Below are 23,309 nucleotides of genomic sequence, written 5' to 3'. Positions count from 1 at the left end.
ACTACAGATTTCAGCACTAATTAGAATCATGTTTACTGTTCCAGGAAGACAAACAAGAAGCAATACAGACTAGTCGTTAAGATCACAGATTCCGAAGCCAGACTGCCAGGATTTAAACCCTAATTTTGCCTTCATGAGTTACGTGACAGTGGGTCAGTGACTTCCCTGTGCCTTGGCATCCTCATCCCTAAAATGAGTAACTGCACCCAATTCCTTGGGTGATTGTGAGAATCAAATGAGTCAATACAAGTAAAATGTTTAGACCAGTACCTGGCACATAGTAATACTCTTTAAATATTAATTGCAATGATTATTACTGTGATTATTATTCTTTTTTTAAAAAATTATTTATTTATCTGTCTTTAGAGGAGAAGGAGAGAGGGAGAGAAACGTCAATGTATGGTTGCCTTTCATGCATCCCCTGCTGGGAACTGGCCTGCAACCCAGACATGTGCCCTGACTGGGAATTGAACCGCGATCCTCTGGTTCGCAGGCCTGTGCTCAATCCACTGAGCTACACCAGCCAGGGCTATTATTCTTATTACGGTCTGAGATATCTGGCCTAAATCTATCAACTCAGGAAGCCCTATCGTTACATGGAAGTACCTTGTTCTTAGGAGATTCACTAATGGAAGCATTTTTGTAAAGAAGGGACATAAACAAAGGAGTACATTAGTATAGAAAACTCATTATTTGGAGAATGACTTAATAGGCTTTAGCCACTAGACTCCTTATTTCTCTTTCTCGGTTGGTATTTTTCTGATTATTAAATCATTATTTATAATGTAAGGGGTGAGAGGAAGTATCAAAAATGAGAGAAAGTATATCTGATAACTGCTGACAGTTCAAATGCCTTCGCTGGCGAAGAATGCGGCAACATTTGCTTAGATAACATATTTGGATACTGTCCATGCCTTAGATGACCAGGGACTGAGAACGAGAGGGACTTGGGACAAGCATTCACAATAAAATCTCATGAACTCAAGAATTGACACTCAGAAGCGAGTTTGCTGCACTGTGAGCATGGTGAACATCAGGTAAGCTCTACTTTTCTAAATCAAACTGGGCTGTGGTTTCCAGGAAGGGCTAATTAGAAGCATGACCATAGAGAGTATCTCTCAGACACCCTGAAAGCACAAAAATAAAGTTTTTCTCATACAGGTAGAAATTGACAAAGAAATAAAAATTAATTGGTGGTTACAGAGATTTGTTTTCAGTTTTATTTTACAGAGAATTACATATTTAGCATGTTTGCATTTAATAAGTTGTCTCTCATAGAGACCACTCTTATTGATTCCACAAAGGAAAAAAATTCTGGGCCTCTGAATTCTTAAGGTTGACTTTTGAGAGGTATTCTATTTACCTTTATGTGCCAAGAAGAAAAGATCTAAACGTGAGTATGTACTGTGTATCAAACATAAACAAGGCATTTTTAAACACATTATCTCAGTTGATCTTCACAGTAAGCCTATGAATACATACGCGTATAAGAAAAATGGAGCAAAGAGAAATAGAGAAATCCCCCCAAGGTACCACCGCCTATGAATAATGGAATAACGTCGGGACAAGCTTGAATCCAAAGCTCATACATGCTCTACCCTTCATTATACTGCCTACACATGACAGTCTAATATCCACTTGCCTGAAAGTTAATGTCTGCCCACAGAAGTAGGTGGGAGCGCTGGAGTAGAGAACACCCGTGGATTCCGAATCATTCCGCAGTGCTATGTTCCTTCGACTGCTCAGACTGTACCCCTCAAAGCCAGCTGTCCACTCTTTAAAAAGCACAGGCATGACAATTATTAGAATCTTTTCAGGACTATCATCATCACAGACACATTAAATAAAACTTGGAAGTAGAAGAGACTACTCTTAGGAGTCATAAGCAATCTCAATAAAAGAAAAGATTCTTCTATGATAAGGCATGGTTAATCCTACAAATAAAAAAAACTTTTAGTTTATTCTTATACAATTTTGGCATGGAAGATCAAATAAGTGTTATTGCCTATCTAATAAAATCATGCTTGAGCTTATTCTAACTTATGAACTAATTAACAAATGAATCAAAATCTGTTCAACAGAAGATATCAATTTCACAGCATACAACTTTTGAGAAAAAGCCTCTATCTAGATATATATTGAAGGTTTGGATCAAATACTGCAGTTACAGTATTTAAAATCTGTGGTGTTAGGGGATGCTACTAATCCTATGTGGCACTATTTATCTCCTTATCTGGAGATAAGAAGTACTGAAAATTTTGCAAAATTGACATGACATAATTTGAGCAGGGGGTGAAAGACATGTCCCGTGTTGGTCTCATCAATTCAGGGTTTACCCTTAGGAAAAAGGGTTGCCAGCGTGCTGCCTACGGCACAGAGTACAAGTGTTCTTACGCGCAGTGACGCTTCGAGAGTGAGAAGCAACAGCATACCGTGGGGCACCAACGTGGAGTGGCCCATCTGCGGGACACTCCAAGGACTCCACTCCTGCCGGCCGTCTCCGCGGGCGCAGACTCTGAACTGATAATCGACATTGGGGTCTATGTGTAACACTATGAATTCAGTTTCGGAGCCCACATATACATCTTCAAAATGATTTGAAGAACATTTACGGAACTGGAGTCTGTAATCTTGGGCTGTAAAGTCATCATCCACCTAAGGAGAAAGGCTTCATGTTAGGTAAAAATCAGAGAATAACTTCTCTTGGCATTATTGTTTAAGAACTTTGAAAGGGGGCATTTTGGGCCTGGCATGCAAGCCCGTGTGCTAACTATGCTCAATATAGGCTATTCTCATTAAAGTCGTAGAGAATGTTGCACCATTATTTCTCTTCTTTTCTTTACTGAACCATGTGTTTTAAACTTCCCAGTTTGATAGGGAAAAAATCTGCTTTCTTTGATGAAATGGCAGGTCTTCTACACAAGAATGCCAAAGATAAAACATTTAAAGTTCAAGGATAAGAATCCCAAACTATATCATTCATATAACCAAGAAAGAATTAATATCCAGAATATTTAAAGGACCATTAAAAATTAATAGATCACCAATCACCTAACAGAAAAATGAGCAAAAGGCATGAGTAAGCATTCTATAGAAAAAAATATAAGATGCCAAAAATACATTAAAATAGTCAACCAAATTTATAATATGGAAAATGCAACCCAAAACCACAATGAGATATCATATTGGCAAAAATATAAAGTGTGACAATGCCAAATATTGGTCAGTATGCAGAGGTGGAGGAACTCAGAACTGCTGCTGGTACAACCACTTAGGAAACGGTTTAGCACTACCTAGCACACACCTTATACTCTAAGTCCTCATAATTAACAGGTAGGTCTACACTTCAAAAAAAAAACAACTTACATGTGTATACTAGGAAACAATAATGCTTATAGCAAAAAAAACACAACACAGAAACAAACAAAAACAAAACTGGAAACTGCAGACCCACCAACAGGTGAAAGAATACAATTGGAATAAGAATCCTTGTTTTGAACCAACGAAAACGTTTATACTTCTCAACATTAAGCCTTCATTTTTTAAAAATTCCATTGAAGAAAATAGTTTCTAGAAGCTGAGCACTGACCTCCGAATGATGCATTTGTCAAACAGCCAAAAACGCTATGACTCATGTGGACATAGTTTTTATCTAAAATATGGTAGCTCACCTACATAACTGATTTAACACAAAAAAAATCTCAGCAACGTTGAGAGTGCGGAGAAACCATTCTTCAGACCTTTATTTCAGGGATGTCTGTTGATACCCAATATTCACTATCATCATTTGACTTTTCTAATAAGCAGAAATGGGAACGATGTTAACTCATCAAGAGTTTAAGTTTGGGAAACAATGTTGTGATACAGGGATTTTAATAAGTACTTTCAAACTGTTTATTTCAAACTGGAGGAGCTACCTCAGTTCAAGTTTCCCGTGACTTTATTTTAATTATAAAGCAAAAGAGATTTTTGTCCATGAAGATTAGAAAATATTCAAAGGCAGTTAATAAAAAAAAAAAACTAAGGCCCCCAAGTCTCAAATCCATAATGTTGAAGCCACTCTACAGTTCTGAATTTCCTACCTTACACCACCGCACGAGGATGCCTCCCGGTTTCTCTATCAGTTCTTCTATCTGTACTGGTGGGCGAGATGCTACCGTCCCGTGCTTAAAAATGTGGTCTTTCACTATGTTAAGAACCGAGTCATCCAACTGAGCAGATAAACAAGGCACATCAACCAGCAAAGGCACTTCTGGTAAGCTGAGGAAACAAAGTTCATGTGTTTATGAGACTTTTAACTGAGTTTAAAATACAAGGAATATTTTAGATCAGTCACATACTAGAATGGGGAAGCTCCCACTGAATAATGGTCAAGGCAGTGGGGGCTTTGCAAGACGTTACACGAAGATTCTCTTCCCAAATAAATCTAAGCAAGAAGATGAAAAGCTGGCAGAGTCACAGTTGTCAGGTTTATACCAAAGGATCTGTTTTACTGAGATATGACCCCATGTCAATATTATGGTCAAATTTTTAAAAACTTAACAATTATCTTACACATTAGAATTAAAGAAAATCTGTAGTAATGCTATACCAAAGATTATAATCGCAACTGTTTTTGATTAATAAAACTGGCAATGAGCAGTGAAACTCTGAAAAATACATTGTCTATCTCCCTTAATCAGAATCTTTAACAAGGGGCAGGAAAAAGGCAGATAGTCTAAATGTTTACAAATAAGCCCCAAAGGCACCAACTCTCTTACCTGTCCAACTGAATGTGTGAGGCCTTTTTGGTAAAGCTCCACAGTTTTTCATTCTGCTCTCCTATACCGCCAAGAATGGCAATTTCACCTACAATCAGAAATAACAGGTCTAGTACAGTGAACAACAGCCACACTGTAAGTAATCAACACAACCCATGCCTGGGCAGGTCTCTGGTTTTCTTGCAAATAATTCTTAAGTGATGCCACAAATTCCCAAAGAGTAAAGAGGTAAAGAAGAGATTAAGAAATACAGATTGGCAGTTAACAAAATCATCCTGGAGATGTCAAGTGCAGCATAGGGAATAAGGTCAGAAATATTGTAGTAACTATGTATGATGCCAGATGCGTACTAGACTTATCGGGGGAAACACTTTGTAAAGCATATGACTATCTAACCACTATGCTGTACACTTTAAACAAATACAAAATAATACTGAATGTAAACTGTAATTGAAAAATAAAATTTAAAGTTCTTTAAAAGAAAAATTCCCCCCAAACTAAAAGTGGACACTATTTTCGAAGTGACGCTAAAGTTAAGCTCAAAAGGAAAAGGGGTCCATAATGGTGACATCTCACCAGAAACGTCTACTTGGTTCTATGCGAGGCATTGTGGCTTGTCAACGAATTACATGCAAAGCAGAAGAACCAGGGACTTTTTCCATCTCTCCTACAGAAACTTCTACCAACTCCAACATGGGATCTCATAAAACCAAAAGATACAGTCATGTTTTCCTAAAAGGGTATCATATATTAGATTAGAAATTACTCAACAGGATAAGAAAAAGAAAATGCTATATAAAGATGGTAAAAAATATATATATATATATGTGTATATATATATATATGACCAACTTCTATGTCCTTCCACAGCCCGAAGACCACCACCAGAACTCTCTTCCATCTGAATGCACCCTGGAGTTACTCAAGTTTTTTGAGGTCACATAACAGGAGCTTCTCCCTCACCAGAGGGAAAACAGAGACACACTGAACATGGCCTTAAAATCCTCAAACTTCTAGAAATAAGTCTTTGTCCCTTGGGAGGGGAAGACAGGAAAGAGTTTGAGATTTAAAATATTTCTGAAGTATAAAAAAAACTGAAGTATCAGAAGCTGTACAAACATGTATGTGCCTCACAGGATTTTCTAAACTAAAAACATTTCTCAGTCCTCGGGGTGATGGAGTGTACTCCTGACCTGTGCCGAACTGCTTCTGGGTTTGCTTCCAAAAGCAAAGCCTCCAGGGAAAGACATTCTGTGGTTCTGCTAAAAACATTTCCTCAGCCCTGGCTGGTGTGGCTCAGTGGATTGAGCACCAGCTTGCAAACCAAAGGGTCGCTGGTTTGAGTCCCAGACAGGGCACATGCCTGGGTTGCGGGCCAGGTCCTCAGTAGGGGGCACGTGAAAGGCAGCCACACATTGATGTTTCTCTCCCTCTCTTTCTCCCTCCCTTCTCCTCTCTCTAAAAATAAATAAATAAAATAAAATTCTTTCAGAGGCACTGTGATGGTCAAAAGCATATAAGCACTTCTTATTGAAGAGAAGACTAAAATATAACTAGTATGTCAAGATAATACTAGTACCATCTTCTAAGTGGGACCAAAACGGCGTTTGATCTCCCCTTGGAGTGACAGATTTGTGAGCCATGCATACTTTTTCTCCTATAGCAGTGACAGCATTCAATCTGCAGAATGGATGGTATTCACTTGCCTTCGTTGGATCTCTTTTCCCCCAACTGCCCTTTAAATGTTGGCAGGCCTTAGAGTTCTACCCCTGCTGCCTCCTCTTTTCAAGCTGGTTTTACCTGTTTCCCTAGATTCAAACTTGATGTCTATGCCACTACCTGACATCAGTGATGCCACACTGACATCTCCAGGTATTCTCTCTCTCTCCTAAGCAACATACTCACCATTCCCAACCACCTCTTGGCATCTTAAGCACTTCAAAGTCACCATGGCCCAAACCAAATGCCTAAGTGCCCTCCAAAACCTACCCCTCCTCCTTCATTTCCTATGTCAGTAAATAGCACAATCTATTGACACACAAAATCGGGCTGGTTTTGGTCACCCTTAATCCCTTCCTTTCTCCTCCAACCTATTTCATGTATCCAAATAATCACCAATCATCAACACTTATTGATCAGTAAAATCATGAATAATTCTATCTCCGAAAAATATTTTTTAAAAAAGACTTTGTATATTTATTTTTAGAGAGAGAGAAAGGGAAGGGTAAAGAGAGGGAGAGAAACATCAATGTGTGGTTGCCTCTCACACACCCACATCTGGGGACCTGGCCTGCAACCCAGGCATGTGCTCTCACTGGGAATCGAACCGGCCACCCTTTGGTTTACAGGCCAGCATCAATCCACTGAGCCAGGGCTATCTCCGAAAAAAATCTTAAAATCAGCTCTACCTTCTCTTCACCTGTCACTGTCCTCATTATTTACTATCTGGATTACTGCTGCAACTTTCTAATTAGTCTCTTTTACGTACAGTCTTACAACCTGGAATCTGGTCTCCAGACTGGGCAGTATCATTTTTGAAAATGTAAATCTGACTGAGTAACTCTGCTGCCTAAAATACTTCAAAAATATCCCTCATACACCACTCACTTCTCTCGTGATGTTACTTCTGCTTCCAATCATGCTGTTACCTCTTTTCTTCCTTGTCTCCTCTGTAGAATTCCTCCTACAGAAAGCTATCATACACTCCTCCAGAGTTAAGCACTTCCCTTCTGTGCTCCTACAAGGTCTCTCAGCATGTATGCCTCTCACATGTGAACCATAAAGCACAGAAATTTTATTTAATGTACCTGACAAAGGCTCATAGGAAGGATGCAAGGAAGGATGGAAACAAGGAAGGAAGGGAAAAAGGAGGGCAAGTAGCAAGGCAAGATCTGGGCATGGTTTAATCAACATAATTGGCTAAAGACAAAAATATAACTACAATTACAGAAGTAAACATTAATTGTATTTCTTCACCTACTAAAAATGATAATGGAATTAAATTCTATAAACCATGTACACTCTGAAAAATTTTTTTTCCTGAGGGAGGGGGAGGGAAGGAGAGAGGGCAAGAGGGGAGGAGGGTTAGTGGTAGACAACGAAAGAGATTTGTTGTTCCACTTATTTATGCATTCATTGGTTGGTTCTTGTATGTGCCCTGACATGGGATTGAACTCGCACAACCCTAGTGAATGGGGACAATGCTTTAACCAACTGAGCTACCCAGCCAGGGCTACAAAAAATATCTGAAGCTCAAAATTACTTTTAAATTGCTCTTTAACAGAGTATGTGATACTATCATGGAACCATTTGAGAAATATCATTTATTCCTTATTTTGTAAATGATTATAATTAAGACTTTAATTGCACTTACCCTGGGATACCCCACTGTATATATATCATTCTACATTACAAACTGTCCCAAGGTAGGAACATTCTAAGCACCCTACAGATGGCAATAAGCCTGCTGGTATCCTGAGAAATCAGCATAGTGTCAATCTGAATTTGCCACATTTAATAGGCTCCCTGGACTCCCACCTTCTTGGACCAAGTCCTCTGCAGTGCTAACTCCATGCTCTATGAGCTTCTGGCAGTCATCTAGTGGTTTAATGGTCTCCTGTTCAATGGTATCCACCTCTTGCAAAAGGGTCACCAATCGCTCATCCAGGAGCTTCCCAAGGGTTCCCTTTAAATCATTAAAATGCTGCTTGAGGACATCTCTTGTCTGTGATGCACTGTCTTTGATCTGAAAAGAAATAATATAAAAACTGAGAATCAGAATCACTACAAAAGGCTAATCCACAAGCAACACCTATAATAATTTCAAAGTACTACACAGCCATCATCTTCTATTCACTGAAAAACCAAATGTGATTCATTGACATGAACTTGCGGACTTGCATAGAACCGGCCTTTGGGTGAGACAGAATGGGCTCAAAGCCTGGTTCCATCATTCCCAAACTGTGTCAATTGGTGACTGACACAGGGTCCAGGTGATTAAGCACTCCATGCCTCAATTTCCTTATTTCTCAAATGAGTGTACTAATGCTCACCTCCTGGGGTTTGCTGTTAGGAATCAATAAAAATAACATACGTTGCACTCAGTAAAACAATCAGCACACTGTTGTTCTCAATAAATAAGTGTTAGAAAGTATTATCTGCACAAAGTAGTTCTTGGCAGTAGTACATTTCAGTAAGAAATAATTTTAAATTAGAAGAGGATTAAAATTCATTTTGCTGAAAAGAAGTAAAGAAATGGTAGATTAGAAAGCCACAATACAAAAAAACCCATTCATGGATAAAATGCCCTTATTATGCCAAAAGAAAACTAAGAATTTATTTAAAATCCCAAGAGTCTCATAAGAGGCAGAAAACGTTCATGAAAAACACACGTCTGGGACAATGACTTAATCTTTTTTGAGTCATGGTCCTCTTTGCAAATCTCAATGAGAGATTTATAGATCCACTTCCAAGAAAAATGAATAATCCATACCCTAAATGAATTTATTCAATTTCAGAGGTTATAAATTCCCTTATATCCCAACCTCGGCTTGCTGGGGGCAGTAATCCTGAAAGCTGGTTTGCAGAGGAATCACACAGGCTGCCTGTTACCACTCAGAGTGCAGGGCTCCATCCCAGACCTGCCCAGCTCACAAGTGCATCTGTGATTCTGCAGCTCATACTTTGAGGAACAGTGCCCGAGGCCCACGAGTCAGATTAAGAACTGTTCTCAGAGCTAGGGCAGGAAAGTCTTTACATGTTACACAAGTTTTGAAAAACCAGTTATCTATACAGACACCAGATTTTTAAAACAATACAGATAACACACAATTCACTTTCTCTCACTTAAAAAGGAAACTTGATATGAGCTCCAGCCTGTGAACCACAGGATGGAGGTTCAATTCCCAGTCAGGGCATGTACCTGGGTTGCAGGCCAGTTCCTAGTGGGGGACACACGAGAGGCAACCATACACTGATATTTCTCTCCCTCTCTCCTTCTCTTCCCTTCTAAAGATAAATAAAAATCTCTTTTTAAAAAAAGGAAACTCTAACTATAAGCCAAACACTCAGTTGAATTAAAGCAAACACATATTTTACTCTGCAAACCTTATTAGTTTCATATGACGTTATGCTTACTGCCCTAACCCTTTTGCTAATTTTATTTTAACAAGAGCATATGAAATCTAAGAAAAACCCACCAAGAAAGGATATATGAAAATATGGATAAAACACAATATCTCAACAGTTAATAGGGAAATTTAGAGAACTTCCTATTTATTCTCTAATACCAAATTTAAATTGCAGAATACAAAATTATCTTACAGAAATGTTCACAACCACATAAAAACAAAAGACACCCCTGCCCAAGGACAACAAATAAATACCAAAAAAGAAACACTTTGATTGGCTTGGATGGGCAGATTATAGCAACATTTTTCTCTCCTTTTAACGTTAATGGAAGTTACAATGAAAGCTATGTGTGCAGTAATAAAATTCCTTAAATCATAGCTGTGGCTGGTGTGGCTCAGTGGATTGAGTGCAGGACTGTGAAGCAAGGGGTCACTAGTTCAATTCCCAGTCAGGGCATATGCCTGGGTTGTGGGCATGGTCCCCAGTAGAGGGCGCACGAGAGGCAACTACACAAAGTTTCTCTCCCTCTTTTTCTCCTTCCCTTTCTCTCTAAAAAATAAATAAATAAAATCTTTAAAAAATAAAATAAAATTTCTTAAATCACAAAGGGAGAAATCTTTATTTAAGTTAATAATTAAACTATCTCTGTAAAGTTACTAAAGAACTTCTATTAAAAAAACCTAAGTTAAAGTTGTTTTTTTATTTTTTATTTTTTAAAGGTTTTTACTTATTCATTTTGAGAGACAAGGGAAGGGAGGGAGAAAGAGGGGTAGAGAAACATCAATGTGTGGTTGCCTCTCATGCATCCCACACTCGGGACCTGGCCTGCAACCCAGGCATGTGCCCTGACTGGGAATCAAACCAGCAACCCTTTGGTTCACATCAGGACTCAATCCACTAAGCCACACCAGCCAGGACTGTTTTGTTTTTGTTTTTTAAAGGGCCCATACTTGCCATGACCAGGTAGCTCAGTTTTTTAGAGCATTGCCCTGACACACCAAGGTTGTAGGTTCTATTTCCAGTCAGTCACATACAAAAATCAACCAGTGAATGAATAAATAAGTGAAACAACAAATAGATCTCTCTCTCTCTCTCTGTCTCTCAAAATAAATAAAACCATACTCAAAATGTGCTTGATTTGGTTTATCACTCGGCTGTGAGATCCTTGAGAATAAGGCCCTAACATTCTAGCACTAAGCAAATAAATGTTGTTGAATAAAAATAAAGTTCATTGTGTATGCTTTTAAGACCTTATTGAAAGAACCAGGGAGAGAGTGTCTTATGATTTTGATATATCACCTGGAATATTGTCAGAAACGCAGAAAATCTCAGGCTCCACCAGAGCTACTGACTCAGACCCTGAATTTTATAACAAGATCCCCAGGTGACTCAGACCTTACACATACCAGAAATGAGCGAGGACAACATGCGGGAACACTGTAATATAGTTCACACCCCCATCACCAAGAGGAAATTCTGCAGTGAACACTATACCAACCAGGGCCTATCTCGCTCTTTAACGGATACAGCACACACAGGAAGTGCATTGGTTAGGTAAAGTCAATTTCCTCTTTAGAAAGAATTCAAAAGCTCCTTCAAGCTGTTGCAGGGCCTATGTTTTGTTTTGTTTCAGAACCTCAGAAAAAAAAGGAAGTATGTGAACACAGAGCTGTGAGAAGGCCAGGGCGGGGAGAATCCATTTCCAGAATCACCCCCTGTACTTTCAGTGTAAATTGTTCCCTTTTGTTCATAGAACCCCAACCACTGCTGTTTCAAACTTGATACAACTTTGGCAACATTTTCTTCTCCCTGAGATACAGTTCATAATCTAAAGCCTTGGTCACCTTTCAAGCCAATCATGTGACCAAGTATGTTTGCTTAGTTAGCTTTATGAAGCTTTAAAAAAAAATGGATTTCACTACTGAGTGAATTTCTTCCTATTTGATGTGGTATCATGGTCCAATGGACTCAGGGTTAGGTCATTAAATCTTCATAACAGCTCTGAGAGGTGGGTCTGTACGGTTTATGTTGAAGAAAGTGAAGCTAAAAGACATCAGATAACTTCCCCAATGCTTCCCAGTGCCAGAAACAATCTGACTCCAAGGACGGTAGTCTTTCCATGAGCCACGCTGTTTAGTTCTTACAGATCCTATCCTAAGGAGTTCCCAGGTAGACCTGTAAATTAGGTATTGATTGAGTCACTTCCTGATGTAACATGTATTTCTTGTCTTTGCAGGAAGAATCCTGCGGTAGTCAACGCTCAGCCCCAAATGCTATCTAGCCATTCTGGGGCAAAAACCCAAGATGGTTTGTAGCAGACTTCCAAATACAAATGACGCACAACTCAAGGTTTCAAAAAGGAAACTAATATATGTTGTTTATCTTGATTGGTAATATTCTGAATCAATTTCCCACTAAAACCTCTACTATAACAGACCATCAAAACTTACAAAAAATTTTTAATTTAAAAAATACTTATTTACAAAGTTTCCACTGTAGTTGCTTAATCCCCCCAAAACATATTTTTTATATAGTTGCTATATCAAGAGAAAGGATAAGCTAGGACAGGACAGAAGAGAATAGAATGTGTATTTCAGGAAGTTAAGTAACTGGAATCTTCTCTACCTCCTCTAAAACATGCATCTTCATGATTTTACAGAAGAAAAGAAATTTTTATCTTCCAAGTTTAATCTAAGAATTTATTTTCCCAATTGTTTTGCAACTAGGAAACTGAAAAATTTTTAAATTAGACACTGGCTTTAAACACCATTAGCCAACATTAGAACATAATGATCAAAAATAAAAGACAAAGATACAAACAGTCAACTGAAATTGAAGAAGCTAACCAAAATGTTTCTTCTCAATTCATATACTACATTAGCTATTTGTCTTTGCACTGACACCAAGACATCAATCATTAAAAATAATTACAGCAATAACAATACAGATCTACTGTATTGTTACTGAATACCTACTGTGTGCCAGGTACTTACATCAACGGTTTTACTTAAATTCTACCACAACCCTACGAAGAAAGCGTCTGAAGATGAGTAACGTATGAGTCAGGGAGATGAACCTGACCATATTGCAGAGCTAATAAAGTGGCAGAGAATTTTAATGGTCTGACTCATGTATGGACTCATAAGGGCTGCTGCATTTTCTTCTTACCTCTCTTATGATTAAGCTATTTTCTAATGCTTATTTAACACCTTTCAGAAAGAAAATCTTTATTACATGATAGGTCATGTTAATTTTAGTGACCCCCAGTGAACCACAGCTCGGTACTCACATCCCTATACAGTCCTCTCCCCAAGCACAGAAGCTGGGCCTGTGACTGCAGGGCAGTCCACACGCACAGCTACAGGGTGGAACTGATCCTCTGCCGAAGCAGTTAGAAAGGATAGGCCTCTGCCTTAAGGAAACCTGGCAACTTACGCTTTTGCGCCTTGGGGGGTCCTGGGTCACCATATATGAAGTACGTCTACCTTTCTCAAGAGAGCAAGTGGAAGGAAGAGGAGAGTAGGAAGGATGGGAGGGATGAAGAGAGGGAGGAAGAGAGAGAGATGGCACTGAGGTCCCGCACACGAGAATCCCAACTGACTCCAGCTACCACTAAGGCTTCACACTCCATCTTGAACATGCCAGCCTTAGCTGACATCTAATTGCAATTACCTGAGTGTTAACCAGCAAACTTAGGAGAAATGGTTGATTGAGCTTCAATCAATCCCTCGAACAGCAAGCAGATAAAATGACTGCTTTTAAGCCTTTACACTTTGATATAGTTTATGGACCAACAAATAACCAAATCATATGATAAAACAAATGTTTAATTCTTTTTTTTTTTTAAGATTTTATTTATTTTTCTTTAGAGGGGAAGGGAAGGAGAGAGGGAGAGAAACATCAATGTATGGTTGCCTCCTGTGTGTCCCCCGCTGGGAACTGGCCTGCGACCCAGGCATGTGCCCTGACTGGGCATCGAACCGCGATCGTGTGGTTCACAGGCCCGTGCTCGATCCACTGAGCTACACCAGCCAAGGCTAAATGTTTAATTCTTGATTATCTGCATTCATGAATAGGATGCATATAATCAAGACCACAAATATTTTTTAAATGTCTGCAAAATTACACCCACAACATTCATGAAGGCACTCATTCAGTATTTAATGAGATCTAGTATGTTCCCGGAACTGGACTTATAAAGATAAATAAGGCATGGGCCTGACCTAAAAGAACTGTCATCCTGCTAAAGGAGATAGTTGCAAGCACACGTAACTATGATAAAGTGCAGTATTAAGTTCCTGTGTAAGTGGGACAGCCACAATCTGCCATCAGAGCTCAAAAAGAGCATTCTGTTGGGGAAGGGACCAGGAGAGAATCAGGGGACACTGCTCTGAATAACAATAATATTTAGTGATATTATTATTACAATTAATACGAGTATTAAGCACTTCATATGTCCCAGACATCGTACTAAGCATTTTAAATACATTTCTCATTTTAATTCCCACATCAGCCAAGTAAAGTAGGTACAATCCTTATCCTCATTATACAGATAAGGAAAGTGAGGATCAGGAGAGTTAAGTTTCTCAAAGTCTCGTGGCTCATAGAGGCAAATACTAACAAAGTGAAATAACTGCACACATAAGTGTTTATTGATTCCTCTCAATAATGGAAGCCTGTCTTACATGTGTTTGGCTTTTTAGGTCATAAATTAGCCATGTTATTTACCAGATTTGTAGTAACAAGATTAGTTCTTTATCAAAACTATACATATATTACAATTTCTATTGAAAAGGAAGCTATACAGAAAAACTGACATTTACACAATTTTTAATTAACACCACTGATCTTAACATTATTGATTCATGAGGTGGGATGAGTGGTGGTGGGGGGAAATGGAGACAACTGTACTTGAATAATGAAAAACAGTTAAAAAATTAAAAAACATTATTGGCTCGGAATGTTTGTTTTCATTCACACACACACACACATATATATATATATATATATATATATATATATATATATATATATACTTTTCTATACTGCAAGTAAGTGTTGGATTCAACAAGCAGCTTTCAGTGTCATGTTTAAAGACAATTTGTGAAAACACTTATTCAAGAAAAGATGACGGAAAGCCAATGTAAATACACGTCTTTTGTATACAAACATGTGCAGACTTTTTCTTGGTTGTCGTTCAGTATTGCTTCTAGAGCTTTGCTTCCTGTACCCAGTGTCCCCAAGTCAGTGCATTTCAGCCTACCACCCACCGATGCTCCACAGGTTCCTATGTAAAGTACTCTAACTTACCTCTATGTTAAAAATTAGATGGTACATGGGAAATTTTTCGTAATAAATGCTTTTGATATAGTATTACCCAAAAGAAAGAAATTGCTACAAAGCTGCATATACAGTAGTCTCTCAATTTTGCAAAATAATGTCTAAAAGGATAACCAAAATATTAATAATGCTTTTCTCTGGTAGAATTATGGGTTATTTTTAAATTATTTATTCCATTCTTGGTTTTCCCCAGCTCTATATTTGACCTTTTCTTAGGACACTCTGATAGGGGCATTTTAAGTACTACTGCAGTACAAATTATTTCAAAAATATTTCTGCACTGTTTTGAAAATAGGTAACAGAAGGGGAAGTAGGAGATAAAAGGAGCAATAATAGCTTTCTTTTCTTTGCTTAGCTACTAAGACTTCCTGCCCCGGTTCTCTGAAATAACTTTTTTTTCCTGCTGAGTTCTATATCTGTCCTAGCCTTTAACAAGTATGCTATGTGTTTTCAAATCCTGTGGGAAGAATAATCTATAGAAAACCCGGTCTTGTACACTAGGAATACCAAGACTAGGAGTTAAGTCTTACAGAAATTATCTGAAATCAACTATTAAAAATTAAAAACAAAATACTGTGAAAGATAAATAATCACATTACAGATATTAAGACACTCTAGGAAAACACAGGCTTGAGACTGTCAATTATTCACTTGAATATCATTGTATAATTATGTAACAAGCCTATGATATGCCAAAGAACGTTTTTGAGTTTTTTTTAAGATTTTATTTATTTATCTTTAGAGGGGAAGGGAAGGAGAGAGGGAGAGAAATATCAATGTATGGCTGCATCCCCCACTGGAAACTGGCCTGCAACCCAGGCATGTGTCCTGACTGGGAATCAAACCTTGATCCTTTGGTTCACAGGCCTGTGCTCAATCCACTGAGCTACACCAGCCAGGCCCAAAGAATGTTTTAATCTTACAGATAAACCACAGCAATTTATGACAACACACCTGGGGTTCAGATTAAATTATAGAAATCAGTAGAGAGCTGACGAAGTGATAATGCTACACTGTAAGACAGTGCACCTCAAGCTTAAACCTGCATACATATTATTCCCAGCAATGTCATTAAAGGGTAGGTTATAATTCAGCAGGTCTGGGTGGGGCCCAGCTCCTGCATTCTTACAAGCTTTCAGGTGAGGATGCCACTGCTGTGGTCACGCACCACCCTTGTAGTAGCAAGGATCAAAGGGACACCAGTGGCTAGAGTTGGGCAGGGTCCTCACCAAACAGTATCTTGATTAGGTACCAGGATCTGGTGCTTTATTCTGAAAGAGCAGAGACTTGTTTTTGTCAATGCCCTGAGAGACACTGAACAACACCAACTAAAAGGCCCATGAAGGACAACACATTCATTTTATAAAGTGAAATATAACAGTACGCAGTCTAGAATATCAACATTTCCCACCGTAGGCACCTCCAATGCCTCAAACTAATTCCCCTTCAATAATGTACAAGGATGGAGTTTCTAGACCTGCAAAGCTGAGGATGAGACCCGGAGAGTGGCAATGTCATCAGGATAATGCCACTCTGTAGGGCGTACGTATCTGACTGGCCAGCTGACATCACCCTGTGACATCTGGATCAGCTATCTCTACTTACAAGAAGCAGGAAAGCCAACCTGTAGAAATAAACAAGTGATAAAAAACACAATGGGAGTAAAATCTAAAAATGAATACATAAGAATTTAGGTTTTTTTCTCATCTGTTTTGATATTAGTGGTTACAGTCTACTGATCAGCACCAAGGGAAAGAGTAAATCCATGAAGGCAGTGGTCTGTTTCCCTGACCACAGTATTCCTAGGACCTAGGAGAATCTCTGACCTGCAGCAGGCACCCGATAAATACATACTGAGTGAATGAACAAATGAGTATTTACAGAGAGTGGGAGTTAATTTCTTTGGTATTTACACTTTAGCACCAAGGACTCCAGGGAGCTACAGAGAACTATCCTTAATAATTTCAACACCAGTTAGGCCAGACTAGCTGTAAACATTATCTGATTTCCTGAAGACAACGAACATCTCACAAGTTTTTTATTCAAACAGTAAGAGTTACAGACTACCCCTGCATTCCTACACAGCACTTCCTTTTCTAAGACAGATGGTAGAGCACAAAGTTAACCACAAGAGGAGAAACTGCTACATGCTGGCAGTTGTTTTTGACGGCATACTTAAAGGATTTTTACTCTTCCTTCTAGACTTTCATAGACGTGATTTCTTAACATGAGACAAATTTCTTAACATGAGATAAATTTCATGAGACAAACTTCAAATTACATAAAGGGCAAGAAACAAAAGCAACGGTAAAACGTATGCCAAGAGACCTTGAAAAAGTTAAACAGTTACCATACCACCCAGCATTCCTAAGTATATACGTACTAAAAAACTGAAAACACATTCACATAAAAACCTGTACATGAATAATCTTAGCAACATTATTCATAAGAGCTAAAAGTGAAAATAATCTGGTGTCTATCAATTAATGAATGGATAAATAAAATGTGGCTAGCCACCCAATGAATATCATTCAGCCATAAAAAGGAAAGATGTACTGATAGACACTACCACATATATGAACCTTGAAAACAATTATGCTAAGTCAGTCAGCCACAAGGGGCCACATAGTATATGATGCCATTTATATGAAATGTCCAGAATAAGCAAATCCAAGTAGAGAATGAAACTAGTTTACTGGTTGCCAGGGGTTGGAGACATGACAGCTAATGGGTAAGGGATTTCTTTTGGGGGTGATAATGGCTGCATATCTTTGTGAATATTCTAAAAACTGCTGACTTTTACATTTTAAGGCATAAAAAATTTTTTTTCCAACTCTTGCCAGAGGATATGTTCATTGATTTTAGAGAGCCAGGAAGGGAAGAGAAAAAAAAAATCAATGTGAGAGAGAAACATCAATCCAGTATGCCTCCAGTATGCACCCTGTCTGACCAGGAATTGAATGTGCAGCCTATGTGACCTGACTGGGGATCAAATCACAAACTTTCGGTGCACAGGATGATGTTCCAACCAAGTGTGCCAACCCGCCAGGGCTAAAGGCACAAATTATACAGTATGCAAGTTATCTCAAAAAAAATTTTTAATCATCCTTCCAAAATAAAATCAGCAAGAAAAGAAATATACAAATCCTTCCCCCATGAAAAATCTTTAACTAAAAAGCTATATATTTTATGTAGTTATTCTGAAAATGACTGGGACCGTAAAAATATCCTAGCTACCAAACAAAAGCAGTTGCTTATTTTGATAATATTTTTGTAACACAGACCTCCCTTAAAATGCAAGTTGACAGAGGGCTTATTCTACAAACCCAAACATACAATCCTCCAGAATTAGCTTTGAGGAGAAACGCCGTGGTAACTGGCAGAGGCACAAAACAGATTCCAGTTTACAAAAGAATTATAGTCTAGTCAGAAGGCAATGTCATCAAAAGGCACACTGTGATGGATGTTCTTAGTGTTTTCAGTCTCAATTCCGAGAGGATGGGCCTCAAAAACAAAACAAAACAAAGACCCGTACTAAACTACACTAAATTATCAGAAAGTATGTCCTGTATTTAAATTATTGGATATAAAAATCTTTTTAAAAGAAGATAAGTTTGGAAATTGAATACTAAACCTTTCAGGACGGGACCATACAAAAAATGTTTAATGCATTCACTATCACACCAGAAACTACTAAGTACTACTCCCAGGTGCTAAACTCAGTCATTTAGTGTCAATGCTCCTGCTTAACTGCTGATGCAGTTAAACAATGGTCCTGTTCATACATAAGGTTGATGTATGAACTGGTGGAAACATCAGTCATATAATGAGATGCTTTAATCTCTTTTTAAACTATGTCCTAGATTTAGAACCTCTATTTCAAAATAGCAAAAGGAATAATGCAGATGTTTTCAAATGGAAATCAAGATAAGGACATTGGAAGGCCTTAAAAAGCATTCACTAAATCAAGAAAACCACATCTAGGTTTTGCTCCTAAGCGATAAATGACGAGTAGCCCACCTAAAGGATTTTAAAATATATAAAACTAAAGCAGGCTAAGTATCCTTAATGATGAGACCAGCCAAAGGCACTGCTGTCAGCCCACTATTCTGCCAGTTGTACATTTTCAGATTCTATGCAGCGCAGAAGGTACCAGGATGACAACACAGATTAATATTGATGAAATCCCACTCACTCAAATGATTCCACTCACTCAAAAAGCACTTATTAGCCCTGGCTGGCGTAGCTCAGTGGATTGAGCGCGGGCCTGGGAACCAAAGAATAGCAGTTCGATTCCCAGTCAGGGCACATGCCTGGGTTGCAGGCCAGTTCTCAGCACTGGACACATGAGAAGCAACCACACATTGATATTTCTCTCCCTCTCTCCTTCCCTTCCCCTCTAAAGACAAAATAAAATCTTTTTTTAAAAAAGCACTTATTAAGCACCTATGTTTACAGTAGTTGGAGAATTATGTGTCCTATCACACACTGGGAGTGGGCTGTATCTTTTTGTGTATAAGTTCCAGGGTGTAGGGCAACCATGTGGTTTTCCTACATCGTTGATAACCATGTCCATGGGGAACAGATAACTGCTATCCCTTGAAAGTATATTTAGCTTCTTCTTTCAGTACTCTTTTTAAATCTGTTTTTCCATTTCCCTACACCTTTGCATTCCATCCCTCAAGTATATCATTATTCTTCTTCTGACCTGCCCACACAACTTCACCTTAAATTCTAAACTACCTAGAACGGGGCTAGGATAAATGGGTTTTTTTTTTAATGCATTCAAGATCACATGAGATATTAAGTACTATTCTCAAGCATTAATCCCATTCATTTTAGTGTTGACTCTACTGCTGCTTCTCGATCTCTCTCAGGCTCTCTCTAATCCTCCCCTTCCAATACCCAGTTTACCCCCACCTTTACCTGCCCAAAGTGTCCACCCCACGTTTTCGTCAGGCTCTCTAAAATCAGCCTCCATCCCCATAGCAGGGTTTCCCAAGAAAACCTCCCCCAGCTCTCCTTAATCTTCATTACTGTCTGTGACGTCCTCGGGTTTTGCTCCGGTCCCTCATTCTCCCCAACCTCGGACCGCCCCCCCCCATTCCACACCACCACCAAACACAATTTAGGGAACGCCCCCTAGATGCCCCCAACAGTCTCTTCCTCTCTCCCGCACCTCCCGCACCTTCCGCACCCGTTCCCAGAGCCTGCTTAGTCTCCCTGCACCTTCAGAGCCTCTTCCCTTCTCCCCTCAGTTTTCGGACACCACCACCCCTCGGAGCCTTCCTGGCCCTCGCCCACCCGCGGGGCAGGCTCCCCGGGGCCGGCTCCCCGGGGCCGGCTCCCCGGGGCCCACAGCGCCCCTCCGGGCGCGGCCGTCCGACCTGCCTCTGCGCCTCCCGCAGCCCCTGTAGCCTCTGGCCCAGCTCCTGCCGGTAGCTCTGCGCTGCCTCCACGTTCTCGCGGGCCTCCTGCAGCAGCAGCTCTGGATTCAGCTCCATCGCCACCTCGGCCGCCGGGTCCGGGCGCGGTTCCCTACTGTCCCGGGCGCCGCAGAGCGGCCCGGCGTGGCCCAGCGCAGGCGGAAGCGCCGCCCAGCCCCGCCCAGGGCGGCCTTGATTGACAGCCGCGCGCGGGCTCTCCTCTCGCTGGCGTCTGGATCCCAGAACCCCCGGCTCACTGGCCGGTAGCTGCGCCTCCCGTTTCGCGTGCAGCGCCTGGTCCGCGGCGTCTCGTCAGGACAAGCAAGGGGCAGGGAAAGGTTAGTAACAACTAACACCACCTTAATGGGAAGATAAGAAGTGCTTCCCACATTTTATCTCATTCTGGCCTCCCGGTATCTCGGTTTTTCAGAGGAGGACGCTAAGGGACAGAGTGGGCAATCAACGTCAAGCAGTGGGGATTTCAAACCAGGTGGCTCTTAAATCGTCATTGTCCCACCTCTCTACTCAGTGCGAATCCCAGCAGCGGCTGGTATTATTGAGGTTCCTCTGAACCAGGTACCACGCCCAGGTCACCCAGAAGCTCATAGTCTAATGAGGGAGCCAAGACTGCCCTTAAACTTGGACCAGCGGTAGGTACACCAGTCCAGGCACAAGGCCCAAACATATGTTAGCAGACTTTGCCTGCAAGGGCCAGGTAGGGACGTGAGTTCTCTGTTGCAACATCCTAAATAAATGGGCGTGACGATGTGCAAATAAAACTATGGACACAAATTTGAATTTCACATAATTTTCACGTGTCACAAAATATTCTTGCAAATTTTGTCAACTGTTTAGAAAAAGTAAAAATCATTCTAAATTCAGGGACCATACAATACCAGGAGCCCTGACCGGTGTCGCTCAGTACATTGGGCGTCCTCCCAGAAAGCCTAAGGTCGCCGGTTTGATTCCTGGTCAGGGCACATACCTGGGCTGTGGGTCCAATCCTTGGTTGGTCCGGGAGCGTAGGAGAGGCAACCGATTGATGTTTCTCTCTCACAACCATGTTTCTCTCCCTCTCTTTCTCCCTCCCTTCCCTGCTCTCTAAAAATAAATAAAATATTTAAAAAACAAAAAAACGGGGTATGTCAGATTTGGCTCTGGGCCATAGCTTGCTGACCTCTGGCCAAGGATGTTAAAGCGGAAAGTTGCCTCAGCCATGGAACAGAGACAGAACATGATTTAATCAAGATTACGCAAAGAATCTGTACTAGAGGCTACATCCCAGTTTTCCTGGACCAAACTAAAGTTCTTTCTACCGCATTGTTTTGTAAGTAAGTGACACTTAGAACTAGAAAAATTGAGAAAAGAGAAGCCCTTCTAGAGAAAATGGAAAATTAGCTTTATCCTGAAGATGCGGTAGTCAGGCACTTTGTAAATATTTACTGTGTTAGCCAATGAATCCCCTTTATTGTTTAAGGAGGCTTGAGTTGAGTTTTCTGTAACTCACAACTTGATGGTGTCCTAAGAGATATAAAATAAAAGAGGGGCACAGACAGAAACTCATGGTGTAAGTGACCTATGTAAAAGATATAAATGTATATACTAAAGATACTTATGAACATCCTGAATGAAGAAAAAGGCCATTGAAGTAGACTCAGGAAAGACTGACAAAAACAAAATATATTAACTTTTATATATTTTTGGCCTTGCCCTTCCTTTATACCCCTCACCTGCAGGTTGTCTTCAACCTGGCTCCCAAAATTCTATGGTACAGAACTGAGAGAAATGACCGAAGTGGCACATGGGAAAGTGGAAGCTGGGTATCTAGAGATTCGTACTGAATGAGAAATGGAGGGAGAAACTTCAGAGCACTAATGGGGAATAAGAAAAGGGGAGTGGAGATGAGAATATTACAGTTTCTATGATTTTTGAATTGAAGACTCTCAGGAGATATGCCAATACAGTGCAATTATGGACTGGATCCGTTTGCTCATAAAAGGGTATCATTGAACAATTGATTAAACTTGAATAGGTTCTGAGGATTCACTGATAAAGAATCAATGTTAAATCCTGTTTTTGATTGTTACATTGTAGATTCATAGAATGTACTCATACAATGTGGGCAATTTACTCGAATGATTTATTCGGGGGAAAAATTGCACTGTAGTTGCAATATATCTATAAGTGAGATTTCCATAACTGAGTTTTGAAAATTTAAACTTATAAAGGATTAATATAAAAATTTTAAGAGACTTATCAAGATTAGGACAATCTTTTAATTATTTTTGATTGCTGGACAGTATTTCTTTGTATGAGTTGCTATTCAAAAACTAGATCCTATGACTTATTTAATTGTAGCCAGATGATATTCAAGAATGTGGTAAAAGTGTGCAAAAAGGGGAGTCAGAGAGTAAAAAAGCTATCAGTATATGCCCAATACAGTTAGGAGCTTTCTGAGAAGAAGTCGGAGAGAAGAGAGAGAAACCCATTGCTGAACAGATGACCATAGTATTCTGGACTAAATCCATGTTTACCAAATAAGTCTCTGATTACAACTTGATATTCCAGCTACTGCAATTTTCTCCGTAATTATATCTGATCGTGAATAAATAAATTAGCAAGTTGCTTTGTTTCTTATCTTATTAGAAATCTG

The 23,309-nt window shown here is 39.6% G+C and overlaps 1 protein-coding gene across 1 annotated transcript in view; it reads right to left on the bottom strand.

The window, feature by feature from the left end:
- CRLF3 (cytokine receptor like factor 3) overlaps positions 1-20,820 on the bottom strand; it is a 42,387-nt gene extending 21,567 nt beyond the window's left edge. The window contains exons 1-6 of the mRNA XM_037146816.2: positions 20,618-20,820; positions 8,298-8,505; positions 4,761-4,848; positions 4,083-4,260; positions 2,433-2,655; positions 1,643-1,775 (exon numbers count right to left, since the gene is read on the bottom strand). Coding sequence (XP_037002711.2) covers positions 1,643-1,775; positions 2,433-2,655; positions 4,083-4,260; positions 4,761-4,848; positions 8,298-8,505; positions 20,618-20,734 — 947 coding nt within the window. The 5' untranslated portion in view covers positions 20,735-20,820. The remainder of the gene's footprint in view (positions 1-1,642; positions 1,776-2,432; positions 2,656-4,082; positions 4,261-4,760; positions 4,849-8,297; positions 8,506-20,617) is intronic.
- Positions 20,821-23,309: the final 2,489 nt, after the last annotated feature.

This window comes from Artibeus jamaicensis, unplaced genomic scaffold (genome assembly GCF_021234435.1).
Source record: "Artibeus jamaicensis isolate MK-2021 breed Jamaican fruit bat unplaced genomic scaffold, CSHL_Jam_final contig_1998, whole genome shotgun sequence".
Taxonomy (NCBI): Eukaryota; Metazoa; Chordata; class Mammalia; order Chiroptera; family Phyllostomidae; genus Artibeus; species Artibeus jamaicensis.
The sequence above is the reverse complement of the archived record's forward strand: the minus strand, read 5'-3'. Positions and strand labels throughout refer to the sequence as shown.